Here is a 25,606-nt window from a genome sequence, read left to right as displayed (position 1 = left end):
TTCGTTTATAACTCTCATTTATTATTATTGCATAATTGCATTTAGTTCAAATCATATACGTCTGAACTATATAATTCCCCTGCTGTGAGCTTAATGTGTCAACTATACTATAAAACTAGAAAGACAAAGTCTCATTAACATTTTATATATTTACAAAGAATTTGACAAAAAGATGTGAAAATAACAAACAATAAATGAAAATATATTTTAAAATAATGTTTTTTTTTAAAGCCCTACTAGTTGCCTCTAATACATTCTACAGCAGGTGGTTCGGTGGTTGACTGGCTCCGTGTGTTGAGGCCTAGCCCTGGCTGAAGCCTCGGTGTTTCCTGGACCCTCTACCCATCTGGCCCTGCTCCGCTGCCTGCCAGGTTATCCAGGGAGAGCAGGGGCCGTAGTTTGATGGTGGTGTGTCGGAGGGAGTACCACAAGCCTCTCCAGGTTCCCCACACCACACCGTTGTCATAGAGACCCTTGTAGACTCCGCCGCGGTAGAACTTCCCATTCAGGTTGGCTGCATGACACCTGGAGAGACATGTGAACACATCAACACATGTACTGAGTTCTGAGTACAGAGCGAGAGAAATACATTACAGTGTTAGAGCTTATCAAGTGCAGCAAAGAGATAGTAAGCAACACGGATAAAGAGAGAGTGACAGACAGGAAGACATGACAGCTGGAGAGGGCGGAGGAAAGGGACATAACATGTACAGAGTTGGACCACTAGGTTTGCCAAGCGCTGCCAGGAGGGACATCTGGTTGGATACACAGAGTGGGACGTAGATATTTAGTGTTACACTCTGTTAAGCCCGGCCAAGAGAAAGAGATGGACACAGAGCCATATGCTCCTCCCTTTCCTTATGTTCCATATTGCTAGGCTCCTCCCTTTCCTTATGTTCCATATTGCTAGGCTCCTCCCTTTCCGTATGTTCCATAGTGCTAGGCTCCTCCCTTTCCTTATGTTCCATAGTGCTAGGCTCCTCCCTTTCCTTATGTTCCATAGTGCTAGGCTCCTCCCTTTCCGTAATGTTCCATAGTGCTAGGCTCCTCCCCTTCCGTATGTTCCATAGTGCTAGGCTCCTCCCTTTCCTTATGTTCCATAGTGCTAGGCTCCTCCCTTTCCGTATGTTCCATAGTGCTAGGCTCCTCCTTTTCCTTATGTTCCATAGTGCTAGGCTCCTCCCTTTCCTTATGTTCCATAGTGCTAGGCTCCTCCCTTTCTGTAATGTTCCATAGTGCTAGGCTCCTCCCCTTCCGTATGTTCCATAGTGCTAGGCTCCTCCCTTTCCTTATGTTCCATAGTGCTAGGCTCCTCCCTTTCGTTATGTTCCATAGTGCTAGGCTCCTCCCTTTCCGTATGTTCCATAGTGTTAGGCTCCTCCCTTTCCGTATGTTCCATAGTGCTAGGCTCCTCCCCCTCCGTATGTTCCATAGTGCTAGGCTCCTCCCCCTCCGTATGTTCCATAGTGCTTGGCTCCTCCCTTTCGTTATGTTCCATAGTGATAGGCTCCTCCCTTTCCATATGTTCCATAGTGCTAGGCTCCTCCCTTTCCATATGTTCCATAGTGCTAGGCTCCTCCCTTTCCATATGTTCCATAATTGTCTGCATCATTTCCAATCCCCCTTATACAGTATTTTAGAATAAATATTTTCCTTCTTTATTATTTTCCCCTAAGCCTACCACCCCTCCCCTAATTGGAGTAAATTAATGAACAATAACACTTAGGCTTCTACTTCCTACTTGTACAGACTATATACATTTTACGGACACAATGTATTTTACAATAGTTCTCTTTATTTATTCGATTTTAGTCCCAACCTTCAGCTCCCCTCAACCCCTCCCATCTATCTCTGACCACCATCCAGTCCCATCCTTCATCTCTCCTCAACCCCTCCCATCTATCTCTGACCACCATCCAGTCCCAACCTTCAGCTCCCCTCAACCCCTCCCATCTATCTCTGACCACCATCCAGTCCCATCCTTCAGCTCCCCTCAACCCCTCCCATCTATCTCTGACCACCATCCAGTCCCATCCTTCAGCTCCCCTCAACCCCTCCCATCTATCTCTGACCACCATCCAGTCCCATCCTTCAGCTCCCCTCAACCCCTCCCATCTATCTCTGACCACCGTCCAGTCCCATCCTTCAGCTCCCCTCAACCCCTCCCATCTATCTCTGAGGACCCTCCAGTTTTGATTTCTAATTGCCATACTGTATATTTTTTTAACTGTGCTGTAATGTTTCACAAAAGTCTTCAACCTTTCCATTCTCATAGTTTCTACAGATTGTACATTAAAGATCAATATTTTTACTAAAAGTATTATTATATTATTGATTGATTGACTTTGGCTTTTCAAGACACCCAGCAAGACACCCAGCAGTGCTGTCTGCAGGGTTTGCTCCAGATAAATGTTGCAAATCTTCAGCCATTCCTGAACCTGCGACCAAAAACAAGCTACTTAAGGACGGTACCAAAACAAGTGATCTAATGATTCTGTCTCTTCACAGCAAAATATGCAGAGCTGGGATGGTTGTAGCTCCCATATAGTGAAGTTTGTATAATAATTTAAATTGCAAAACTAAGTTTTGAATCTGGCGTAGTTTTGTGTACCAGTTCATAAACCATGTGCCATGGAATCGGCACATTGAAAATCTCTTCCCAACTATTTTGCAATCTGTATGGCACGGCTGTCAATTTTATGGATCCTTAAATGAAACTGGTGTACTTTTTTATTTATCACAATTTTCTTTAACCAATTACAGTCTTTAATGCCGACAGACAAGTTCCTTACATTTCCTCCTTCTACTTGCCTCTTCCGTTTTTGCGGTAATGCTGCAATTAGTTGGTTGTAATTTTGAGTAGAGCAGACATTTCCATACGTTTTAGTTAGCTGCATGTGTGACATCGCTCCATCAGTCACATTTATGATATATTTTACAAAGATTCTAACATTTTGTTTTACATTTTTGAGATTGAGTTTGCATATAACACATTAATCATTAACTTGAAGATTCCACTTTAAATCTACCAGAGCTTGAAACCCTAGACAGTATATATATATTGTCAATTTTTAGTTGAAATCTGGGTTGAATTGAAACAATAGCTGGTGACGACTTTGCAAATACAATATAGTCTAATTAGATGATGTACAGTGACTTCAGAAAGTAGTCACACCACTTGACTTTTTCCACATTTTGTTGTGTTACAACTTTTAAAATGGATTACAATTGAGATTTTGCGTCACTGACCTACACACACAACACCCCATAATGTCAAAGTGGAATTAACGTTTGTTTTTTTATTTTTTTTAGAAGTGTTTACTAATGAATTACAAATGGAAAAAGCTGAAATGTGAAAAGCGAGAGACGACATTAGTCTCCTCACCTACCTGTTGTACCACCAGCCTCCATTGTTCTCCTGGGCACAGCTGCCCTGTAGGAAGCGGTCATGGTCCTATAGGAATCACCAGGATAACAAATTATATTTACATTCTGATTTTTTAATGACAAAATGTAGCGCCTTTCACTGTGCTCAATACACTATGAGCGCCTTTCACTGTGCTCAATACACTATGAGTGCCTTTCACTGTGCTCAATACACTATGAGTGCCTTCACTGTGCTCAATACACTATGAGTGCCTTTCACTGTGCTCAATACACTATGAGTGCCTTCACTGTCCTCAATACACTATGAGTGCCTTCACTGTGCTCAATACACTATGAGTGCCTTCACTGTGCTCAATACACTATGAGTGCCTTTCACTGTGCTCAATACACTATGAGTGCCTTTCACTGTGCTCAATACACTATGAGTGACTTCACTGTGTTCAATACAGTATGAGTGCCTTCACTCTGCTCAATACACTATGAGTGCCTTCACTGTGCTCAATACACTATGAGTGCCTTTCACTGTGCTCAATACACTATGAGTGCCTTCACTGTCCTCAATACACTATGAGTGTTTTCACTATGCTCAATACACTATGAGTGCCTTTCACTGTGTCTACAATAAGAAATGCTTTCATCACATACTGGCTTGTGACTAACCTGGGATTGATTGATTAGGTAGCTGTGACTAACCTGGTAATGATTGATTAGGTAGCTGTGACTAACCTGGTAATGATTGATTAGGTAGCTCTGACTAACCTGGTAATGATTGATTGATTAGGTAGCTGTGACTAACCTGGTAATGATTGATTAGGTAGCTGTGACTAACCTGGTAATGATTGATTGGGTAACTGTGACTAACCTGGTAATGATTGATTGATTAGGTAGCTGTGACTAACCTGGTAATGATTGATTAGGTAACTGTGACTAACCTGGTAATGATTAATTAGGTAGCTGTGACTAACCTGGGAATGATTGATTAGGTAGCTGTGACTAACCTGGGAATGATTGATTGGGTAGCTGTGACTAACCTGCTAATGATTGATTGATTAGGTGGCTGTGACTAACCTGGTAATGATTGATTAGGTAGCTGTGACTAACCTGGGAATGATTGATTAGGTAGCTGTGACTAACCTGTGAATGATTGATTAGGTAGCTGTGACTAACCTGGGAATGATTGATTAGGTAGCTGTGACTAACCTGGTAATGATTGATTAGGTAGCTGTGACTAACCTGGGAATGATTGATTGATTGATTGGGTAGCTGTGACTAACCTGGTCTCTGGTGCTGATTGGTTGACTAACCTGATCTCTGGTGCTGATTGGTTGACTAACCTGGTCTCTGGTGCTGATTGGTTGACTAACCTGGTCTCTGGTGTTGATTGGTTGACTAACCTGATCTCTGGTGCTGATTGGTTGACTAACCTGGTCTCTGGTGCTGATTGGTTGACTAACCTGATCTCTGGTGCTGATTGGTTGACTAACCTGGTCTCTGGTGCTGATTGGTTGACTAACCTGATCTCTGGTGCTGATTGGTTGACTAACCTGATCTCTGGTGCTGAACTGCATCCCACTGAGAGAGGAAGACCACTGCTCCACCATCCCCCCTCCTCCTGATAAAGCATCTCCTCCACGACCGCTAGATACACCATACCATAGACGGTAGCTATCCTGGGGGGAGAGAGAGGGAGAGAGGGAGAGGGGGAGAGAGAGGGAGAGAGGCATGGTAAGGGTAACAGTAGAGCATCTCCAAGACCACTAGACCCAACATACCATAGACGATAGCTATCCTGGGGGGAGAGAGAGAGGGAGAGGGAGAGAGAGGGAAAGGGAGAGAGAGGGAGAGAGAGAGAGAGAGAGGAAGAGAAGGGGAGAGAGAGAGAGAGAGAGAGGCATCCCCTCCTAGACCACCATACCATAGACGATAGCTATCCTGGGGGAGAGAGAGGGAGAGGAATGGTAAGGGTAACAGTAAAGCATCTCCTCCAAGACCACTAGACCACCATACTATAGACGATTAGAGCTGCCGCTTTCAAGGACCGGGACTCTAACCTGGAAGCTTATAAGAAATCCCGCTATGCCCTCCAACGAAGCATCGAACAGGCAAAGTGTCAATACAGGCCTAAGATCGAATCCTACTACACCGACTCCGACGCTCGTCGGATGTGGCAGGGCTTGCAAACTATTTCAGATTAAAAAGGGAAGAACAGCCGAGAGCTGTTCAGTGACACGAGCCTACCGGACGAGCTAAACTATTTCTATGCTCGCTTCGAGGCAAATAATACTGAAACATGCATGAGAGCACCAGCTGATCCGGACGACTGTGTGATCACGCTCTCTGTAGCAGATGTCAGTAAGAACTTTAAACCAGTCAACGGTCACAAGGCCGCAGGTTCCAGATGGATTACCAGGACGTGTACTGAGAGCATGCGCTGACCAACTGGCAAGTGTCTTCACTGACATTTTCAATCTCTCCCTGTCCGAGTCTGTAATACCAACATGTTTTAAGCAGACCACCATCGTGTATATGTATCACTGCATGGTATGGAAACTGCTCGGCCTCCGACCGCAAGGCACTACAGAGGGTAGTGCGTACGTCCCAGTACATCACCGGGGCCAAGCTTCCTACCATCTAGGACCTCTATACCAGGCGGTGTCAGAGGAAGGCCCTAAAAATTGTCAAAGACTCCAGCCAACCTAGTCATAGACTGTTCTCTCTGCTACCGCACGGCAAGCAGTACCGGAGCACCATGTCTAGGTCCAAGAGGCTTCTAAACAGCTTCTACCCCCAAGCCATAAGACTCCTGAACATCTAATCAAAAGGCTTTCCAGACTACATATTCCTCAATTACCTCGACTAACCGGTGTCCCCGCACATTGACTCTGTACCGGTACCCCCCTGTATATAGCCTCACTATTGTTATTTTACTGCTGCTCTTTAATTACTTGCTACTTGTATTTCTTATTCTTAATCATGTGTTTTATTCTGCATGGTTAGAGCCTGTAAGTAAGCATTTCACTGCAAGGTCTACACCTGTTGTATTCAGCATTTCACTGTGAGGTCTACACCTGTTGTATTCAGCATTTCACTGCAAGGTCTACACCTGTTGTATTCAGCATTTCACTGCAAGGTCTACACCACCTGTTGTATTCAGCATTTCACTGTGAGGTCTACTACACCTGTTGTATTCAGCATTTCACTGTGAGGTCTACTACACCTGTTGTATTCAGTATTTCACTGTGAGGTCTACTACACCTGTTGTATTCAGCATTTCACTGTGAGGTCTACACCACCTGTTGTATTCAGCATTTCACTGTGAGGTCTACTACACCTGTTGTATTCAGTATTTCACTGTGAGGTCTACTACACCTGTTGTATTCAGCATTTCACTGTGAGGTCTACTACACCTGTTGTATTCAGCATTTCACTGTGAGGTCTATTACACCTGTTGTATTCAGCATTTCACTGTAAGGTCTACACCACCTGTTGTATTCAGCATTTCACTGTGAGGTCTACTACACCTGTTGTATTCAGCATTTCACTGTGAGGTCTACTACACCTGTTGTATTCAGCATTTCACTGTGAGGTCTACACCTGTTGTTTTCGGCGCATGTGACTAATACAATTTGATTTGATTAACCTCCCTCCAAGACCACCATACTATAGACGATTAGCCTGCCCTCTTAGACCACCATACTATAGACGATTATCCTCCCCACCTAGACCGCCATACTATAGACGATTAGCCTCCCCTCCTAGACCACCATACTATAGACGATTAGCCTCCCCTCCTAGACCACCATACTATAGAAGATTAGCCTCCCCTCCTAGACCACTAGACAACCATACTATAGGCGATAAGCCTCCCCTCCTAGACCACTAGACCACCATACTATAGACGATTAGCCTCCCCTCCTAGACCACTGGACCACCATACTATAGACGATTAGCCTCCCCTCCTAGACCACTAGACCACCATACTATAGACGATTAGCCTCCCCTCCTAGACCACCATACTATAGACGATTAGCCTCCCCACCTAGACCACCATACTATAGACGATTAGCCTCCCCTCCTAGACCACCATACTATAGACGATTAGCCTCCCCTCCTAGCCCACTAGACCACCATACTATAGACGATTAGCCTCCCCTCCTAGACCACTAGACAACCATACTATAGACGATTAACCTCCCCTCCTAGACCACTAGACCACCATACTATAGACGATTAGCCTCCCCTCCTAGACCACCATACTATAGACGATTAGCCTGCCCTCCTAGACCACTAGACCACCATACTATAGACGATTAGCCTCCCCTCCTAGACCACCATACTATAAACGATTAGCCTCCCTCCTAGACCACTAGACCACCATACTATAGACGATTAGCCTCCCCTCCTAAACCACCATACTATAGCCGATTAGCCTCGCAAGACGCCTGATCTCGCGAGCTTACAGTACATTACACAGATACATGTAGCTAACGTTCATGTAAGCTCGCGAGATGCGGCGGCTTGTGAGGCTAGCAGACAGTAGCTATGCTGGGTGAGGGATGGAGGGAAGGGGAGGAGGGATGGCGAGGAGAAAGAGGGAAGGAAAGGGAGGTACAAGGGGGTAGATAGTAAAGGTTAGAGTACAGTAGTACCGTGTAGGCTATACCAACTGAAGAGAGCTAACAGTAAATTGGCAGTTGAATATTTGTTATTAGACCTACTGACGATCCATATTTAGCACGATAGAACAAGGAAACAGAGAAAGTAGCCTATAATTAAGACATTTCCGAAGGCCCATCCCTGCAAGTTGAAAGGCCGTACAATTTAAATGATGCATAATGGCCCATGCATTTCATATACTTTCCTGTGGGAAGGTAAAGTGTTACAATATGCTGCCATACTGTATGACTGTATGGTTTCACGTCTCTAGCAATTATAAGGTCAAAGAGATCTGAAATTAGTATAATCAACAGGAAGTAGACGCTTTCAGGAAGTATTCACACACCTTGACTTTTTACACATTTTTTTGTGTTACAGCCTGAATTTAAAATAGCATAAATTGAGATTTTTTGGCGGTCACTGGCCTACACACAGTACCCCATCATGTCCAAGTGGAATTATGTTTTCTGAAATTTGTACAAATTAATTAAAAGTAAATTGTTAAACCCATCTGGCTTTTAAATACTTTCTGTCCACCTGACAGAGTAGCCCCCACGACTACTAAAGATAATGAAATGAGTTCAATCAGAAGTACACAGCCTGTTACCAGCCATCCCACAGCCTGTTACCAGCCATCCCCAGACTGTTACCAGCCTTCCCACAGCCTGTTACCAGCCATCCCACAGCCTGTTACCAGCCATCCCCAGCCTGTTACCAGCCATCCCACAGACTGTTACCAGCCTTCCCACAGCCTGTTACCAGCCTTCCCACAGCCTGTTACCAGCCATCCCCAGACTGTTACCAGCCATCCCCAGACTGTTACCAGCCATCCCCAGACTGTTACCAGCCATCACACAGACTGTTACCAGCCATCCCAAAGACTGTTACCAGCCATCCCCAAACTGTTACCAGCCATCACCAGACTGTTACCAGCCATCCCCAGCCTGTTACCAGCCATCCCACAGACTGTTACCAGCCTTCCCACAGCCTGTTACCAGCCTTCCCACAGCCTGTTACCAGCCATCCCCAGACTGTTACCAGCCATCCCCAGACTGTTACCAGCCATCCCCAGACTGTTACCAGCCATCACACAGACTGTTACCAGCCATCCCAAAGACTGTTACCAGCCATCCCCAAACTGTTACCAGCCATCACCAGACTGTTACCAGCCATCCCCAGCCTGTTACCAGCCATCCCCAGACTGTTACCAGCCATCCCCAGACTGTTGCCAGCCATCCCCAGCCTGTTACCAGCCATCACACAGCCTGTTACCAGCCATCCCACAGACTGTTACCAGCCATCACACAGCCTGTTACCAGCCATCCCACAGACTGTTACCAGCCATCACACAGCCTGTTACCAGCCATCCCACAGCCTGTTACCAGCCATCCCACAGCCTGTTACCAGCCATCCCCAGACTGTTACCAGCCATCCCCAGACTGTTACCAGCCATCCCCAGACTGTTACCAGCCATCCCCAGACTGTTACCAGCCATCCCACAGACTGTTACCAGCCATCCCCAGCCTGTTACCAGCCATCCCCAGACTGTTACCAGCCATCCCCAGACTGTTACCAGCCATCCCCAGACTGTTACCAGCCATCCCCAGACTGTTACCAGCCATCCCAAAGACTGTTACCAGCCATCCCCAGCCTGTTACCAGCCTTCCCACAGCCTGTTACCAGCCATCCCCAGCCTGTTACCAGCCATCCCCCAGACTGTTACCAGCCATCCCACAGCCTGTTACCAGCCTTCCCACAGCCTGTTACCAGCCATCCCCAGACTGTTACCAGCCATCCCCAGACTGTTACCAGCCATCCCCAGACTGTTACCAGCCATCACACAGACTGTTACCAGCCATCCCAAAGACTGTTACCAGCCATCCCCAAACTGTTACCAGCCATCACCAGACTGTTACCAGCCATCCCCAGCCTGTTACCAGCCATCCCACAGACTGTTACCAGCCTTCCCACAGCCTGTTACCAGCCTTCCCACAGCCTGTTACCAGCCATCCCCAGACTGTTACCAGCCATCCCCAGACTGTTACCAGCCATCCCCAGACTGTTACCAGCCATCACACAGACTGTTACCAGCCATCCCAAAGACTGTTACCAGCCATCCCCAAACTGTTACCAGCCATCACCAGACTGTTACCAGCCATCCCCAGCCTGTTACCAGCCATCCCCAGACTGTTACCAGCCATCCCCAGACTGTTGCCAGCCATCCCCAGCCTGTTACCAGCCATCACACAGCCTGTTACCAGCCATCCCACAGACTGTTACCAGCCATCACACAGCCTGTTACCAGCCATCCCACAGACTGTTACCAGCCATCACACAGCCTGTTACCAGCCATCCCACAGCCTGTTACCAGCCATCCCACAGCCTGTTACCAGCCATCCCCAGACTGTTACCAGCCATCCCCAGACTGTTACCAGCCATCCCCAGACTGTTACCAGCCATCCCCAGACTGTTACCAGCCATCCCACAGACTGTTACCAGCCATCCCCAGCCTGTTACCAGCCATCCCCAGACTGTTACCAGCCATCCCCAGACTGTTACCAGCCATCCCCAGACTGTTACCAGCCATCCCCAGACTGTTACCAGCCATCCCACAGACTGTTACCAGCCATCCCCAGCCTGTTACCAGCCTTCCCACAGCCTGTTACCAGCCATCCCCAGCCTGTTACCAGCCATCCCCCAGACTGTTACCAGCCATCCCACAGCCTGTTACCAGCCATCACACAGCCTGTTACCAGCCATCCCCAGCCTGTTACCAGCCATCCCCCAGACTATACACAGTCTTCTGAGTGTCTTACCTTCTCGTCTGTGATCCTGAAGTTCTGGTAGTAGGTATGAGTCTTCGCTCCGCCCCAGTCCATCAGATCTATCTTCACCAGGTTCTCACCTCAAACCCACACACATACATACATATTACACACACATTATTACACACATACACAGACATATTATTACACACATGCACATTATTACACACATACACATTATTACACACACACACACACTACAAACATTACACACACACACATTACACATTATTACACACACATATTATTACACACATACATAGAAACATTATTACACACACACTTACATTATTACACACACACACACATATTATTACACACACACACACATATTATTACACACACACATATTATTACACACACACACACACACACACACACACACACACACACACATATTATTACACATACACACACATATTATTACACACACACACATATTATTACACACATACACAGACACATTATTACACACATGCACATTATTACACACACACACACATACAGTGGTTCCTCCTTTAAAAGTTGTGTCATACTGCGGTACACCTTACCTGCTGCACTAACCTGTGATGATCTTCATCAGATGGCATTCATAGGACTTCATGTTACACAATACATGTATGTTTTGCTCGATAAAGTTCATTTTTATATCCAAAAACCCCATTTTATATTGGCCCGTAATGTTCAGAAATGCTTTTCCTCCGAAAACTTCCGGTGAATGAGCACATCAATTTATAGAAATACTCATCATAAACGTTGATAAAATATTAAACTGTTATTCAAATAATTATAGATTAACATCTCCTTAATACAACCGCTGTGACAGATTTCAAAAAAGCTTCACAGGGAAAGCACACTTTGCAATAATCTGAGTACAGCGTTCAAAAAATAACATCAGGCAATACAGATACCCACCATTTTGGAGTAATCTAAAATCATAAATAGCATTATAAATATTCACTTACCTTTGATGATCTTCATCAGAATGCACTCACAGAAATCCCAGGTCCACAATAAATGTTGTTTTGTTCGATAAAGTCCATAATTTATGTCCTTTTTGTTAGCGCGTTCAGTAAGCTACTCCAAATATAGGAAGCGCGCAGAAAATTTCACGACGAAAAGTCAAAAAAAGTTATATTTACGTTCGTAGAAACATGTCAAACGATGTATAGCATCAATCTTTAGGGCCTTTTTAACATAAAAGTTCAATAATATTCCAACCGGACGATTCAAATGTCTTTAAAAATGTAATGGAACACAGCTACCTCTTACGTGAATGCGCGCAACTGAGGCCATGTCATTCTCTCGGTCATCAGACTCCAGGAGGTCTTGTTCGCTCTCTGTACACTGCAAAAGCCTGAAACAACGTTCTAAAGACTGTTGACATCTAGTGGAAGCCTTAGGAAGTGCAAAATGAACCCTAAGTCACTTTATACTGAATAGGCCCAGTCTTGAAAAACTGCAAATCACTTCCTGGTTGGATTTTTTTCTCAAGTTTTTGCCTGCCATATGAGTTCTGTTATACTCACAGACATCATTCAAACAGTTTTAGAAACTTCAGAGTGTTTTCTATCCAAATCTACTAATAATATGCATATCCTACGTTCTGAGCCCGAGTAGTAGGCAGTTTAATAGTCAGATATGTTTTCTGTTAATGCAAGTTAGTGCTAGTTTGACAACCAGAGGGCATCTTTGAGAAGTATTTGATAGTCTTCCATATTGGCATCACAAGAGAATATAAAACCTGTTTTGTAATAACATAGTATGTGGGATGATTTTAAGAAACTTGGCTTAATTAATTAGATTAATATTATGGTGTTTCTATTCTGAGAAAAACAAAACCCTCAGGGTTTCACTAACGTGACGCCCCCATAGGGTTGTGCCGTGGGGGAGATCTTCGTGGGCTATACTCGGCCTTGTCTCAGGATGGTAAGTTGGTGGTTGAAGGTATCCCTCTAGTGGTGTGGGGGCTGTGCTTTGGCAAAGTGGGTGGGGTTATATCCTTCCTGTTTGGCCCTGTCCGGGGGTATCGTCGGACGGGGCCACAGTGTCTCCTGACCCCTCCTGTCTCAGCCTCCAGTATTTATGCTGCAGTAGTTTATGTGTTGGGGGGCTAGGATCAGTCTGTTATATCTGGAGTATTTCTCCTGTCTTATCCAGTGTCCTGTGTGAATTTAAGTATGCTCTCTCTAATTCTCTCTCGCTTTTTCTCACTTTTTCTCTCTTTCTTTCTCTCCTTTCTTTCATTATTTCTCTCTCTGAGAACCTGAGCCCTAGGACCATGCCTCAGGACTACCTGGTCTGATGACTCCTTGCTGTCCCCAGTCCACCTGGTCGTGCTTCTGCTCCAGTTTCAACTGTTCTGCCTGCGGCTATAGAACCATGACCTGTTCACCGGACGTGCTACCTGTCCCAGACCTGCTGTTTTCAACTCTCTAGAGACAGCAAGAGCGGTAGAGATACTCTGAATGATTGGCTATGAAAAGCCAACTGACATTTACTCCTGAGGTGCTGACCTGTTGCACCCTCTACAACCACTGTGATTATTATTATCTAACCCTGCTGGTCATCTATGAACATGTGAACATCTTGGCCATATTCTGTTATAATCCCCACCCGGCACAGCCAGAAGAGGACTGGCCACCCCTCATAGCCTGGTTCCTCTCTAGGTTTCTTCCTAGGTTTTGGCCTTTCTAGGGAGTTTTTCCTAGCCACAGTGCTTCTACACCTGCATTGCTTTCTGTTTGGGGTTTTAGGCTGGGTTTCTGTACAGCACTTTGTGACACCAGCTGATGTAAGAAGGGCTATATAAATACATTTGAATTGTTGAACATGGGGTGAGACATTCTCAAGTTGGGGAGGGGGAGGGGGGGGGTTCACACCTACCTCATGTTGGGGAGGGGGGGGGGTTCACACCCACCTCTTGTTGGGGAGGGGGGGGTTCAGACCTACCTCATGTTGGGTGGGGGGGGGGGTTCACACCTACCTCAAGTTGGGGGGGGGAGGGGGGGGATCACACCTACCTCAAGTTGGGGAGGGGGGGGGTTCACACCTACCTCAAGTTGGAGAGGGGGAGGGGGGGGTTCACACCTACCTCAAGTTGGGGGGGGGGTTCACACCTACCTCAAGTTGGGGAGGGGGGGGTTCACACCTACCTCAAGTTGGGGAGGGGGGGGTTCACACCTACCTCAAGTTGGGGAGGGGGGGGGTTCACACCTACCTCAAGTTGGGGAGGGGGGGTTCACACCTACCTCATGTTGGGGAGGGGGGGGTTCACACCTACCTCAAGTTGGGGGGAGGGGGGTTCACACCTACCTCAAGTTGGGGAGAGGGAGGGGGGGGTTCACACCTACCTCAAGTTGGGGAGGGGGAGGGGGGGGTTCACACCTACCTCAAGTTGGGGAGGGGGAGGGGGGGTTCACACCTACCTCATGTTGGGGAGGGGGGGGTTCACACCTACCTCATGTTGGGGAGGGGGGGGTTCACACCTACCTCAAGTTGGGGGGGGGGGGGGGGGGGGTTCACACCTACCTCAAGTTGGGGAGGGGGAGGGGGGGTTCACACCTACCTCAAGTTGGGGGGGGGGGAGGGGGGGTTCACACCTACCTCATGTTGGGGAGGGGGAGGGGGGTTCACACCTACCTCAAGTTGAGGAGGGGGAGGGGGGGTTCACACCTACCTCATGTTGGGGAGGGGGAGGGGGGTTCACACCTACCTCAAGTAGCTCGGCTATTAGGCAATTCTTTAGTAAAGGTTGAATAGTCTATTGTTCAGATAACAGCCCACCCTGCTACGCTGGTTAAAAACGAATAATAATACTTTCCCCCTTTCCATATGTTAAAGATTAAAGATTCCAATCAGCCCCAACCCCAATTAATACATTTGGGTACAGTTGATAGCGTCCTGGACTAGAATGTTGAGGGTTTGAAACCTGCTCCCTGCTTGTTTCATTACATTATTATGCCGGTCTCAGAGCAAATAGCCTGTATTGTTACTCCCATCTCGTTCCATCTCGTTCCTCTGAATCAGAGCAGTATGGAGTGGCTGCCTTAATCATCGGCATCGGCTTCGGGGTTAATTGCCTTGCTCAAGGGCAGAACGGCAGATTTTTCTACAATGATGGCTCAGGGGTTCAAACCAGTGACCTTTCGCTTACGGGACCTTACTGGCTCTTACTGGCCCTTACTGGCCCTTACTGGTCCTTACTGGCCCTTACTGGTCCTTACTGGTCCTTACTGGCCCTTACTGGCCCTTACTGGCCCTTACTGGCTCTTACTGGCCCTTACTGGCCCTTACTGGCCCTTACTGGCCCTTACTGGCCCTTACTGGCCCTTACTGGCCCTTACTGGCCCTTACTGGCCCTTACTGGCCCTTACTGGCCCTTACTGGTCCTTACTGGCTCTTACTGGCCCTTACTGGTTTTTACTGGCTCTTACTGGCCCTTACTGGCATTTACTGGCCCTTAACCACTAGGCTACCTGCCGCCCTAAAACCAGAGAGTGAATGTGTTCTGGGGCCGTATATATCAAGCCTCTCATAGGGTTAGGGTTGGCAGCCTACATATTTTACATATGGCCCCATATGGCCCCAGATCTTACCGTCCTTCACCAGGGAATGGATGTGTTCGTTGCCCAGCCAGAATTCATCGTTCCACAGTTTATAGTCTCCAAACCCGTCTCTGTAGTCCACCCAGTCTCTATGGAGGAGAAAATATTCCCTGATTCAGTCTCTATGGAGGAGAGAGCATTCACTGGTTCAGTCTCTATGGAGGAGAGAGCATTCACTGGTTCAGTCTCTATGGAGGAGAGAACATTCACTGGTTCAGTCTCTATAGAGGAGAGAGCATTCACTGATTCAGTCTCTATGGAGGAGAGAACATTCACTGATTCAGTCTCTATGGAGGAGAGAGCATTCACTGATTCAGTCTCTATGGAGGAGAAAATATTCACTGATTCAGTCTAGAACATTCACTGGTTCAGTCTCTATGGAGGAGAGAGCATTGACTGATTCAGTCTAGAGCATTCACTGATTCAGTCTCTATGGAGGAGAAAGCATTCACTGATTCAGTCTAGAACATTCACTGGTTCAGTCTAGAGCATTCACTGATTCAGTCTCTATGGAGGAGAGAGCATTCACTGATTCAGTCTAGAACATTCACTGATTCAGTCTAGATCATTCACTGATTCAGTCTAGAACATTCACTGGTTCAGTCTAGAACATTCACTGATTCAGTCTAGAACATTCACTGGTTCAGTCTATGGAGGAGAGAACATTCCCTGGTTCAGTCTAGAACATTCACTGGTTCAGTCTAGAACATTCACTGGGTCAGTCTATGGAGGAGAAAACATTCACTGGGTCAGTCTATGGAGGAGATAACATTCACTGGTTCAGTCTATGGAGGAGAGAACATTCACTGGTTCAGTCTCTATGGAGGAGAGAACATTCACTGGTCCAGTCTCTATGGAGGAGAGAACATTCACTGGTTCAGTCTCTATGGAGGAGAGAACATTCACTGGTTCAGTCTCTATGGAGGAGAGAACATTCACTGGTTCAGTCTCTATGGAGGAGAGAACATTCACTGGTTCAGTCTCTATGGAGGAGAGAACATTCACTGGTTCAGTCTCTATAGAGGAGAGAACATTCACTGGTTCAGTCTCTATGGAGGAGAGAACATTCACTGGTTCAGTCTCTATAGAGGAGAGAACATTCACTGGTTCAGTCTCTATGGAGGAGAGAACATTCACTGGTTCAGTCTCTATGGAGGAGAGAACATTCACTGGTTCAGTCTCTATAGAGGAGAGAACATTCACTGGTTCAGTCTCTATAGAGGAGAGAACATTCACTGGTTCAGTCTCTATGGAGGAGAGAACATTCACTGGTTCAGTCTCTATGGAGGAGAGAACATTCACTGGTTCAGTCTCTATAGAGGAGAGAACATTCACTGGTTCAGTCTCTATAGAGGAGAGAACATTCACTGGTTCAGTCTCTATAGAGGAGAGAACATTCACTGGTTCAGTCTCTATAGAGGAGAGAACATTCACTGGTTCAGTCTCTATGGAGGAGAGAACATTCACTGGTTCAGTCTCTATAGAGGAGAGAACATTCACTGGTTCAGTCTCTATGGAGGAGAGAACATTCACTGGTTCAGTCTCTATAGAGGAGAGAACATTCACTGGTTCAGTCTCTATGGAGGAGAGAACATTCACTGGTTCAGTCTCTATAGAGGAGAGAACATTCACTGGTTAAAGTCTCACACTTGCTGCTTCCCCTTACGTCACTATGCTGATGTGATCAAGACAAAGGAGGTGATTGTGGACTACAGGGAAAGGAGGAGGATTAATACAATTTGATTTGACACACAGTAGCTAGTAGCTGGAAGCCACAGTGCTGATGTGAAAAGCTACTAGCTGATTGTAGAGGTTAAACAGGCCAGCTTTCCAAAGATCGCACACACACACACCTGTTGAAGTCAACCCTGCCATGTCTTCGTCGCTGTATAACAGTCCATCCCCCTCCATCTTCCATGTCACAGTAGACTAGAACCGGCTCCTGATCCACTCTGGGTCTGATCCGGTAAAACCCGGAGTCTGGCCTCTGTCTGTCATACAGCTCAGAGCAGTCTGGAGATGAGAGGTGACACATGCAGAGATATTATCACAACTTACTATGAAGGCACATTTTACTGAAAAGGTGTAACACTCAATTACCATAAAAAAAAATATATATTATAAATTTATATTATATTATTTAAACAAATCAAATTACATTTTATTGGTCACATACACATATTTAGCAGATGTTATTGTAGGTGTAGCGAAATGCTTGTGTTCCCAGCTCCAACAGTGCAGTAATATCTAACTAAATGCTTGTGTTCCTAGCTCCAACAGTGCAGTAATATCTAACTACATGCTTGTGTTCCCAGCTCCAACAGTGCAGTAATATCTAACTACATGCTTGTGTTCCTAGCTCCAACAGTGCAGTAATATCTAACTAAATGCTTGTGTTCCCATCTCCAACAGTAATATCTAACTACATGCTTGTGTTTCTAGCTCCAACAGTGCAGTAATATCTAACTAAACGCTTGTGTTCCCAGCTCCAACAGTGCAGTAATATCTAACTAAACGCTTGTGTTCCCAGATCCAACAGTAATATCTAACTAAATGCTTGTGTTCCCATCTCCAACAGTAATATCTAACTAAATGCTTGTGTTTCTAGCTCCAACAGTACAGTAATATCTAACTAAATGCTTGTGTTCCTAGCTCCAACAGTACAATAATATCTAACTAAATGCTTGTGTTCCCAGCTCCAACAGTGCAGTAGTATCTAACTAAATGCTTGTGTTCCCAGCTCCAACAGTAATATCTAACTAAATGCTTGTGTTCCCAGCTCCAACAGTGCAGTAGTATCTAACTAAATGCTTGTGTTCCTAGCTCCAACAGTACATTAATATCTAACTAAATGCTTGTGTTCCTAGCTCCAACAGTGCAGTAGTATCTAACTAAATGCTTGTGTTCCCAGCTCCAACAGTGCAGTAGTATCTAACTAAATGCTTGTGTTCCCAGCTCCAACAGTGCAGTAATATCTAACTAAATGCTTGTGTTCCCAGCTCCAACAGTACAGTAATATCTAACTAAATGCTTGTGTTCCTAGCTCCAACAGTGCAGTAATATCTAACTAAATGCTTGTGTTCCCAGCTCCAACAGTGCAGTAATATCTAACTACATGCTTGTGTTCCTAGCTCCAACAGTGCAGTAATATCTAAATAAATGCTTGTGTTCCCAGCTCCAACAGTACAGTAATATCTAACTAAATGCTTGTGTTCCCAGCTCCAACAGTACAGAAATATCTAACTAAATGCTTGTGTTCCCAGCTCCAACAGTGCAGTAATATCTAACTAAATGCTTGTGTTCCCAGCTCCAACAGTGCAGTAATATCTAACTAAATGCTTGTGTTCCCAGCTCCAACAGTGCAGTAATATCTAACTAAATGCTTGTGTTCCCAGCTCCAACAGTGCAGTAATATCTAACTACATGCTTGTGTTCCTAGCTCCAACAGTGCAGTAATATCTAACTACATGCTTGTGTTCCCAGCTCCAACAGTGCAGTAATATCTAACTAAATGCTTGTGTTCCCAGCTCCAACAGTGCAGTAATATCTAACTAAATGCTTGTGTTCCCAGCTCCAACAGTGCAGTAATATCTAACGAAATGCTTGTGTTCCCAGCTCCAACAGTGCAGTAATATCTAACTAAATGCTTGTGTTCCTAGCTCCAACAGTGCAGTAGTATCTAACTACATGCTTGTGTTCCCATCTCCAACAGTAATATCTAACTACATGCTTGTGTTCCCAGCTCCAACAGTGCAGTAATATCTAACTAAATGCTTGTGTTCCCAGCTCCAACAGTGCAGTAATATCTAACTAAATGCTTGTGTTCCCAGCTCCAACAGTGCAGTAATATCTAACTAAATGCTTGTGTTCCCAGCTCCAACAGTGCAGTAATATCTAACTACATGCTTGTGTTCCCAGCTCCAACAGTGCAGTAATATCTAACTACATGCTTGTGTTCCTAGCTCCAACAGTGCAGTAATATCTAACTACATGCTTGTGTTCCTAGCTCCAACAGTGCAGTAGTATCTAACTACATGCTTGTGTTCCTAGCTCCAACAGTGCAGTAATATCTAACTACATGCTTGTGTTCCTAGCTCCAACAGTGCAGTAATATCTAACTAAATGCTTGTGTTCCTAGCTCCAACAGTGCAGTAATATCTAACTAAATGCTTGTGTTCCCAGCTCCAACAGTGCAGTAGTATCTAACTACATGCTTGTGTTCCCATCTCCAACAGTAATATCTAACTACATGCTTGTGTTCCCAGCTCCAACAGTGCAGTAATATCTAACTAAATGCTTGTGTTTCTAGCTCCAACAGTGCAGTAGTATCTAACTAAATGCTTGTGTTCCCAGCTCCAACAGTGCAGTAATATCTAACTACATGCTTGTGTTCCCAGCTCCAACAGTAATATCTAACTACATGCTTGTGTTCCCAGCTCCAACAGTGCAGTAATATCTAACTAAATGCTTGTGTTCCCAGCTCCAACAGTGCAGTAGTATCTAACTAAATGCTTGTGTTCCCAGCTCCAACAGTGCAGTAATATCTAACTACATGCTTGTGTTCCCAGCTCCAACAGTAATATCTAACTACATGCTTGTGTTCCCAGCTCCAACAGTAATATCTAACTACATGCTTGTGTTCCCAGCTCCAACAGTAGTATCTAACTAAATGCTTGTGTTCCCAGCTCCAACAGTGCAGTAATATCTAACTAAATGCTTGTGTTCCCAGCTCCAACAGTGCAGTAATATCTAACTAAATGCTTGTGTTCCCAGCTCCAACAGTGCAGTAATATCTAACTACATGCTTGTGTTCCCAGCTCCAACAGTGCAGTAATATCTAACTACATGCTTGTGTTCCTAGCTCCAACAGTGCAGTAATATCTAACTACATGCTTGTGTTCCTAGCTCCAACAGTGCAGTAATATCTAACTAAATGCTTGTGTTCCTAGCTCCAACAGTGCAGTAATATCTAAATAAATGCTTGTGTTCCTAGCTCCAACAGTGCAGTAGTATCTAACTAAATGCTTGTGTTCCCAGCTCCAACAGTGCAGTAATATCCAACAAGTAATATCTAACAATACACACATTTAAAAGTAGAAGAATGGAATTTAGAAATATGTAAATATATGGATGAGCAATGTCAGAGTGGCATGGACTAAAATACAGTAGAATAGAATAAAGTATATAGCCTATTGGACATGACGTTGTTATAATATCTTCTGTTTGGCTGACTCAGGTCAGGAGAACAACACATTTCTCATTGTCCGACCCCTAGTGCAGCTGTAAGCCAGCGGGTCAGATCTGTTGGCTAACGGAGGATGTAACCTCTTAGCCTGATCCCAAATCAGTTTAAGTGTTGTCTTGGTCATTGACAATGATGACTATACTGTAGGAGTTGGCAAAACAAGGCTATGAATCTCTCACCTTTGTCATGTACGATGAGGCTTCCTGCTGGAGGTAGAGATGCTAGGGCTCCTGTCCTGTATTCCTCTGTTAGGTTGGTGCTGGAGGCAGAGTTTGTGGGCAGGGTGAGGAAGAAGAAGAATGTTACTTTATTGTCCATACATAAAGCAAAGTAGGGTCAGGGTTGGGGTCAGGGTCAGGGTTGGGGTCAGGGTCAGAGGCAGGGTTGGGGTCAGGGTCAGCGTTGGGGTCAGGGTTGGGGTCAGGGTCGGGGTCAGGGTCAGGGTTAGGGTCAGCGTTGGGGTCAGGGTCAGGGTCAGCATTGGGGTCAGGGTTGGGGTCAGGGTCAGAGGCAGGGTTGGGGTCAGGGTCAGGGTCAGCGTTGGGGTCAAGGTCAGAGGCAGGGTTGGGGTCAGGGTCAGCGTTGGGGTCAGGGTTGGGGTCAGAGGCAGGGTTGGGGTCAGGGTTGGGATCAGAGGCAGGGTTGGGGTCAGGGTTGGGGTCAGAGGCAGGGTTGGGGTCAGGGTTGGGGTTAGGGTCAGCGTTGGGGTCAGGGTTGGGGTCAGAGGCAGGGTTGGGGTCAGGGTTGGGGTCAGGGTCGGAGGCAGGGTTGGGGTCAGGGTCAGAGGCAGGGTTGGGGTCAGGGTCAGCGTTGGGGTCAGGGTTGGGGTCGGAGGCAGGGTTGGGGTCAGGGTTGGGGTCAGGATCAGAGGCAGGGTTGGGGTCAGGGTTGGGGTCAGGGTCAGGGTTGGGGTCAGGGTCAGAGGCAGGGTTGGGGTCAGGGTCAGGGTTGGGGTCAGGGTCAGGGTCAGAGGGTCAGAGGCAGGGTTGGGGTCAGGGTCAGTATTGATTAGAAGGGGAGACTCCATAGTGTTATCTTCAGGGTCAGCGTTGGGGTCAGGGTCAGAGGCAGGGTTGGGGTCAGGGTCAGAGGCAGGGTCAGGCTTGGGGTCAGGGTCAGAGGCAGGGTCAGGCTTGGGGTCAGGGTCAGAGGCAGGGTTGGGGTCAGGGTCGTGGTCAGGGTCAGCGTTGGGGTCAGGGTCGGTGTCAGGGTTGGGGTCAGAGGCAGGGTTGGGGTCAGGGTTGGGGTCAGGGTTGATTAGAAGGGGAGACTCCATAATGTCTGGGAGATTCAACAGAATAAAAGCTACAGAGCAGTAACATGTCATGCTATACCTGGGTAGTGGTGGGGTGATGATGTAGCTGTGTGCCTTGACATGGTTGAGCTGCCACGCCCCGATCAACAGTTTGTTCTCCAGAATACGGACGTCACGTCTCAACTCCTCTAGTTCGAGAACGCAGGGGTCTGATGCCTCGGGGGGAGATAGAGGAAATTTAAAATCAATCAATCAATCAATAAATCAATTCATTGTGTCCCCCAAAGAGAAATTGGCTTTGTAAGCGGTAAACAGAAGCTTTTCAAAGCACCCTCTCTTGGTGAAAGAAGCTGAGCCTAAGGAAGATTACAGAGTCAGGGAATGGTATGCGTAGAATGCTCCCCACAATGATTGGTACATACTGAGAGTCGAGGTGATGCCATGGCTTGGCACGCCAACACCAGCAGTAGCATCAGAGACATGATCATCAGTTAGAAGTCTATAACAAGATAAAATAATAAAGAATATGAAAAGGATAAATTCACTCAATATATGCAGGCAAAGGACATTGACACATCCAATAACTGATCCAAGTATATTTCATCTATCAACAGGGTTACATAGCAGGTACGGTGTATTCGGAAAGTATTCAGACCCCTTGACTTTTCCCACATTTTTGTTAGGTTACAGACTTCTTCTAAAATGGATTAAATAAATGTTTTTTCTCATCCCTCTACACACAATTACCCCATAATGAATAAGCGAAAACAGGTTTTTAGACATTTTTACAAATGTATAAAAAATTAAAAACAGAAATACCTCAGATCCTTTGCTATGAGACTCTAAATTGAGTTCAGGTGCATCCTGTTTCCATTGATCATCCTTGAGATATTTCTACAACTTGATTGGAGTCCACCTGTGGTAAATTCAATTGATTGGACATTTTTTGGAAAGGCACACACCTGTCTATATAAGGTCTTAGCATGTCAGAGCAAAAACCAAGCCATGAGGTTGAAGGAATTGTCCATAGAGCTTTGAGACAGGATTGTGTCGAGGCACAGATCTGGGGAAGGGTATCAAAACATTTCTGCAGCATTGAAGGTTCCCAAGAACACAGTGGCCTCCATCATTCTTAAATAGAAGACGTTTGGAACCACCAAGACTCTTCCTAGAGCTGGCCACCCGGCCAAACTGAGCAATCTGGGAGAAGGGCCTTAGTCGGGGAGGTGAACAAGAACCCAATGGTCACTCTGACAGAGCACTAGAGTTCCTCTGTGGAGATGGGAGAACCTTCCAGAAGGAAAAACATCTCTGCAGCACTCCATTAATCAGGCCTTTATGGTAGAGAGGCCAGATGAAAGCCACTCCTTAGTAAAAGGCACATGACAGCCCGCTTGAAGTTCGCCAAAAGGCATCTAAAGGACTCTCAGACCATGAGAAACAAGATTCTCTGGTCTGATGAAACCATGACTGAACTCTTTGGCCTGAATTCTAAGTGTCTCATCTGGAGGAAACCTGGCACCATCCCTAAGGTGAAGCATGCTGGTTCAGCGTCATGCTGTAGGGATGTTTTTCAGCGGCAGGATCTGGGAGACAAGTCAGGATTGAGGGAAAGATGAACAGAGCAAAGTACAGAGAGATCCTTGATGAAAACCTGCCCCAGAGTGCTCAGGACTTCAGACTGGGGGCGAAGGTTCACCTTCCAACAGGACAATGACCCTAAGCACACAGCCAAGACAACACTGGAGTGGCTTCTCTGAATGTCCTTGAGTGGCCGAGCCAGATCCCGGACTTGAAACCGATGGAACATCTCTGGAGAGACCTGAAAACAGCTGTGCAACGACGCTCCCCATCCAACCTGACAGAGCTTGAGAGGATCTGCAGAGAAGAATGGGAGAAACTCCCCAAATACAGGTGTGCCAAGCTTGTAGCGTCATACCCAAGAAGACTCAAGGCTACAATCACTGCCAAAGGTGTTTCAACAAAGTACTGAGTAAAGGGTCTGAATATTTACGTAAATAGGATATTTCAGTTTTTGCTTTGTCATTATCGGGTATTGTGTGTAGATTGATAAGGAAAAAAACTATTTAATCAATTTTAAAATAACGCTGTAATGTAACAAACTGAGGAAAAAGCCAAGGGGTCTGAATACTTTCCGAATGCTCTGTATCTAGGCTAAAAAGTATCACTGATATTAGGCTACATGACATAGAATGGAATACATGAAATAGTTTCATATTTTTTCATTTAACATAAAGTTTATAAAACAGAAAACATGGATATCTAGAGCCTACCTTAAAACTTCTTCAGTGTTTCTTCGGTTGTGAGTAGTTGAAGAAGGTCTGTGGTCTAGGTACAGTGTGTTCAGATACCGTATTATATCGGTGATTCATCAGCCCAGACGCTGTCCGCTTGGTTCCGCATGGTTCACGTTAGAGAAAGAGAAGAATGGAGGTAACCCAGAAATCTGATCGAAGATCAGTTTGGCTTTTTCCCCAGTTTGGTGGTCAAGGTAGAGAGTTGGTGTGGATACACTGATCTTAGATCAGTGAACCCACCGACCACCTGTATCTAGGCTACGGTCCATCCTCTGTGGGGAACATTTGAGCATTGTCTCAAATAGCAGCCAATTCCTCATGTAGTGTACTACGTTTGACCAAGACCCAGGGCGCTTTGATCAAACGTAGTGCACTATGTAGGGAATAGAGTTCCATTTTGGGACACTTCAGGTGCATGACACACCATTTTTTTCACAAACCACTCTCCTCTATCTGGTCCTGGAAAAAACATTCCACATCATCCTACCACTCTATCTGGTCCTGGAAAAAACATGATGCATCATCCTACCACTCTGTCTGGTCCTGGAAAAAAAACATTCTACATCATCCTACCACTCTGTCTGGTCCTGGAAAAAAACATTCTACATCATCCTACATTTGAAATGGAAGTGTTCTTTAAGTTTTAGTATGAGGTAGTTTTCTGTGTTTCCCCATCAACAGAACCATTCATTCCCTTTATTGATTCCAGATGTATTCTCAGAATCCTTACCAGCTGCAACTGAGGAAAAAAATAGTTTTTTTATTTTTAAATTTGAAAAGATTGGCACACATCACGTTTTTATTGGCATATTCACTGGATTAAAGCGAATATAAGTTTCTAATTTAAGAACATTCCATGTGAAATGGAGACAAGCCCATTTGAGCCTAAGCGCAGAGCAGGGGGACTACTAGGCCGACCAGAGGAAAAGAGCAGAGTAGCAGACTGAAAACCCGCTATGTTCTCTACCAGTGGCTAGACGGTTACCCACTGGGTACAGATGTCAGTTAAACATCTAGTTTTGATTTACACTTGGTTGAGTTGTCAAAGTTGGGTGAAAAAAAAAATACGAAATGCCCTTACGATGATTACTTTATGCAAATCCAATTACATTTCTACTTTGATTCAACGTCATCCCATAGATTTGTTTGTTTAAATTGACATGGAAACAATGTTGATTTAACCAGTTTTTGCCCAGCTCCTTTAAACTGTCTTTAACAGTCACAAGACCAAGGCTGTATAATTCCAGATCGGAGCAGGCGACCCGGAGTGGTGGTATTACTCGGAGTGGTGATATTACTCGGAGTGGTGATAG

At 45.6% G+C, this 25,606-nt stretch overlaps 1 protein-coding gene across 2 annotated transcripts; it reads right to left on the bottom strand.

Moving 5' to 3' along the window:
• fgl1b (fibrinogen like 1B) lies at nt 1–25,554 on the bottom strand. Of its 2 annotated transcripts, none has more exons than XM_029699395.1 (10): nt 24,270–25,554; nt 22,398–22,474; nt 22,055–22,191; nt 20,900–20,979; nt 17,329–17,488; nt 15,467–15,564; nt 10,860–10,948; nt 4,932–5,057; nt 3,390–3,454; nt 1–525 (listed from the first exon to the last, which is right to left on the bottom strand). In XM_029699395.1, the coding sequence occupies exons 2-10, from the start codon at nt 22,461–22,463 to the stop codon at nt 339–341; spliced, it is 1,008 nt and encodes a 335-aa protein (XP_029555255.1). In that variant the 5' UTR covers nt 22,464–22,474; nt 24,270–25,554; the 3' UTR covers nt 1–338. The 2 variants fall into 2 exon arrangements, with proteins under 2 accessions (XP_029555255.1, XP_029555256.1); XM_029699396.1 differs by lacking the exon at nt 24,270–25,554 and adding an exon at nt 22,795–22,818.
• Between the last annotated feature and the right edge of the window lie 52 nt (nt 25,555–25,606).

This window comes from Salmo trutta, chromosome 19 (genome assembly GCF_901001165.1).
Source record: "Salmo trutta chromosome 19, fSalTru1.1, whole genome shotgun sequence".
Taxonomy (NCBI): domain Eukaryota; kingdom Metazoa; phylum Chordata; class Actinopteri; order Salmoniformes; family Salmonidae; genus Salmo; species Salmo trutta.
Note: the sequence above shows the minus strand (reverse complement) of the source record. Positions and strands in the feature narration are given on the sequence as shown.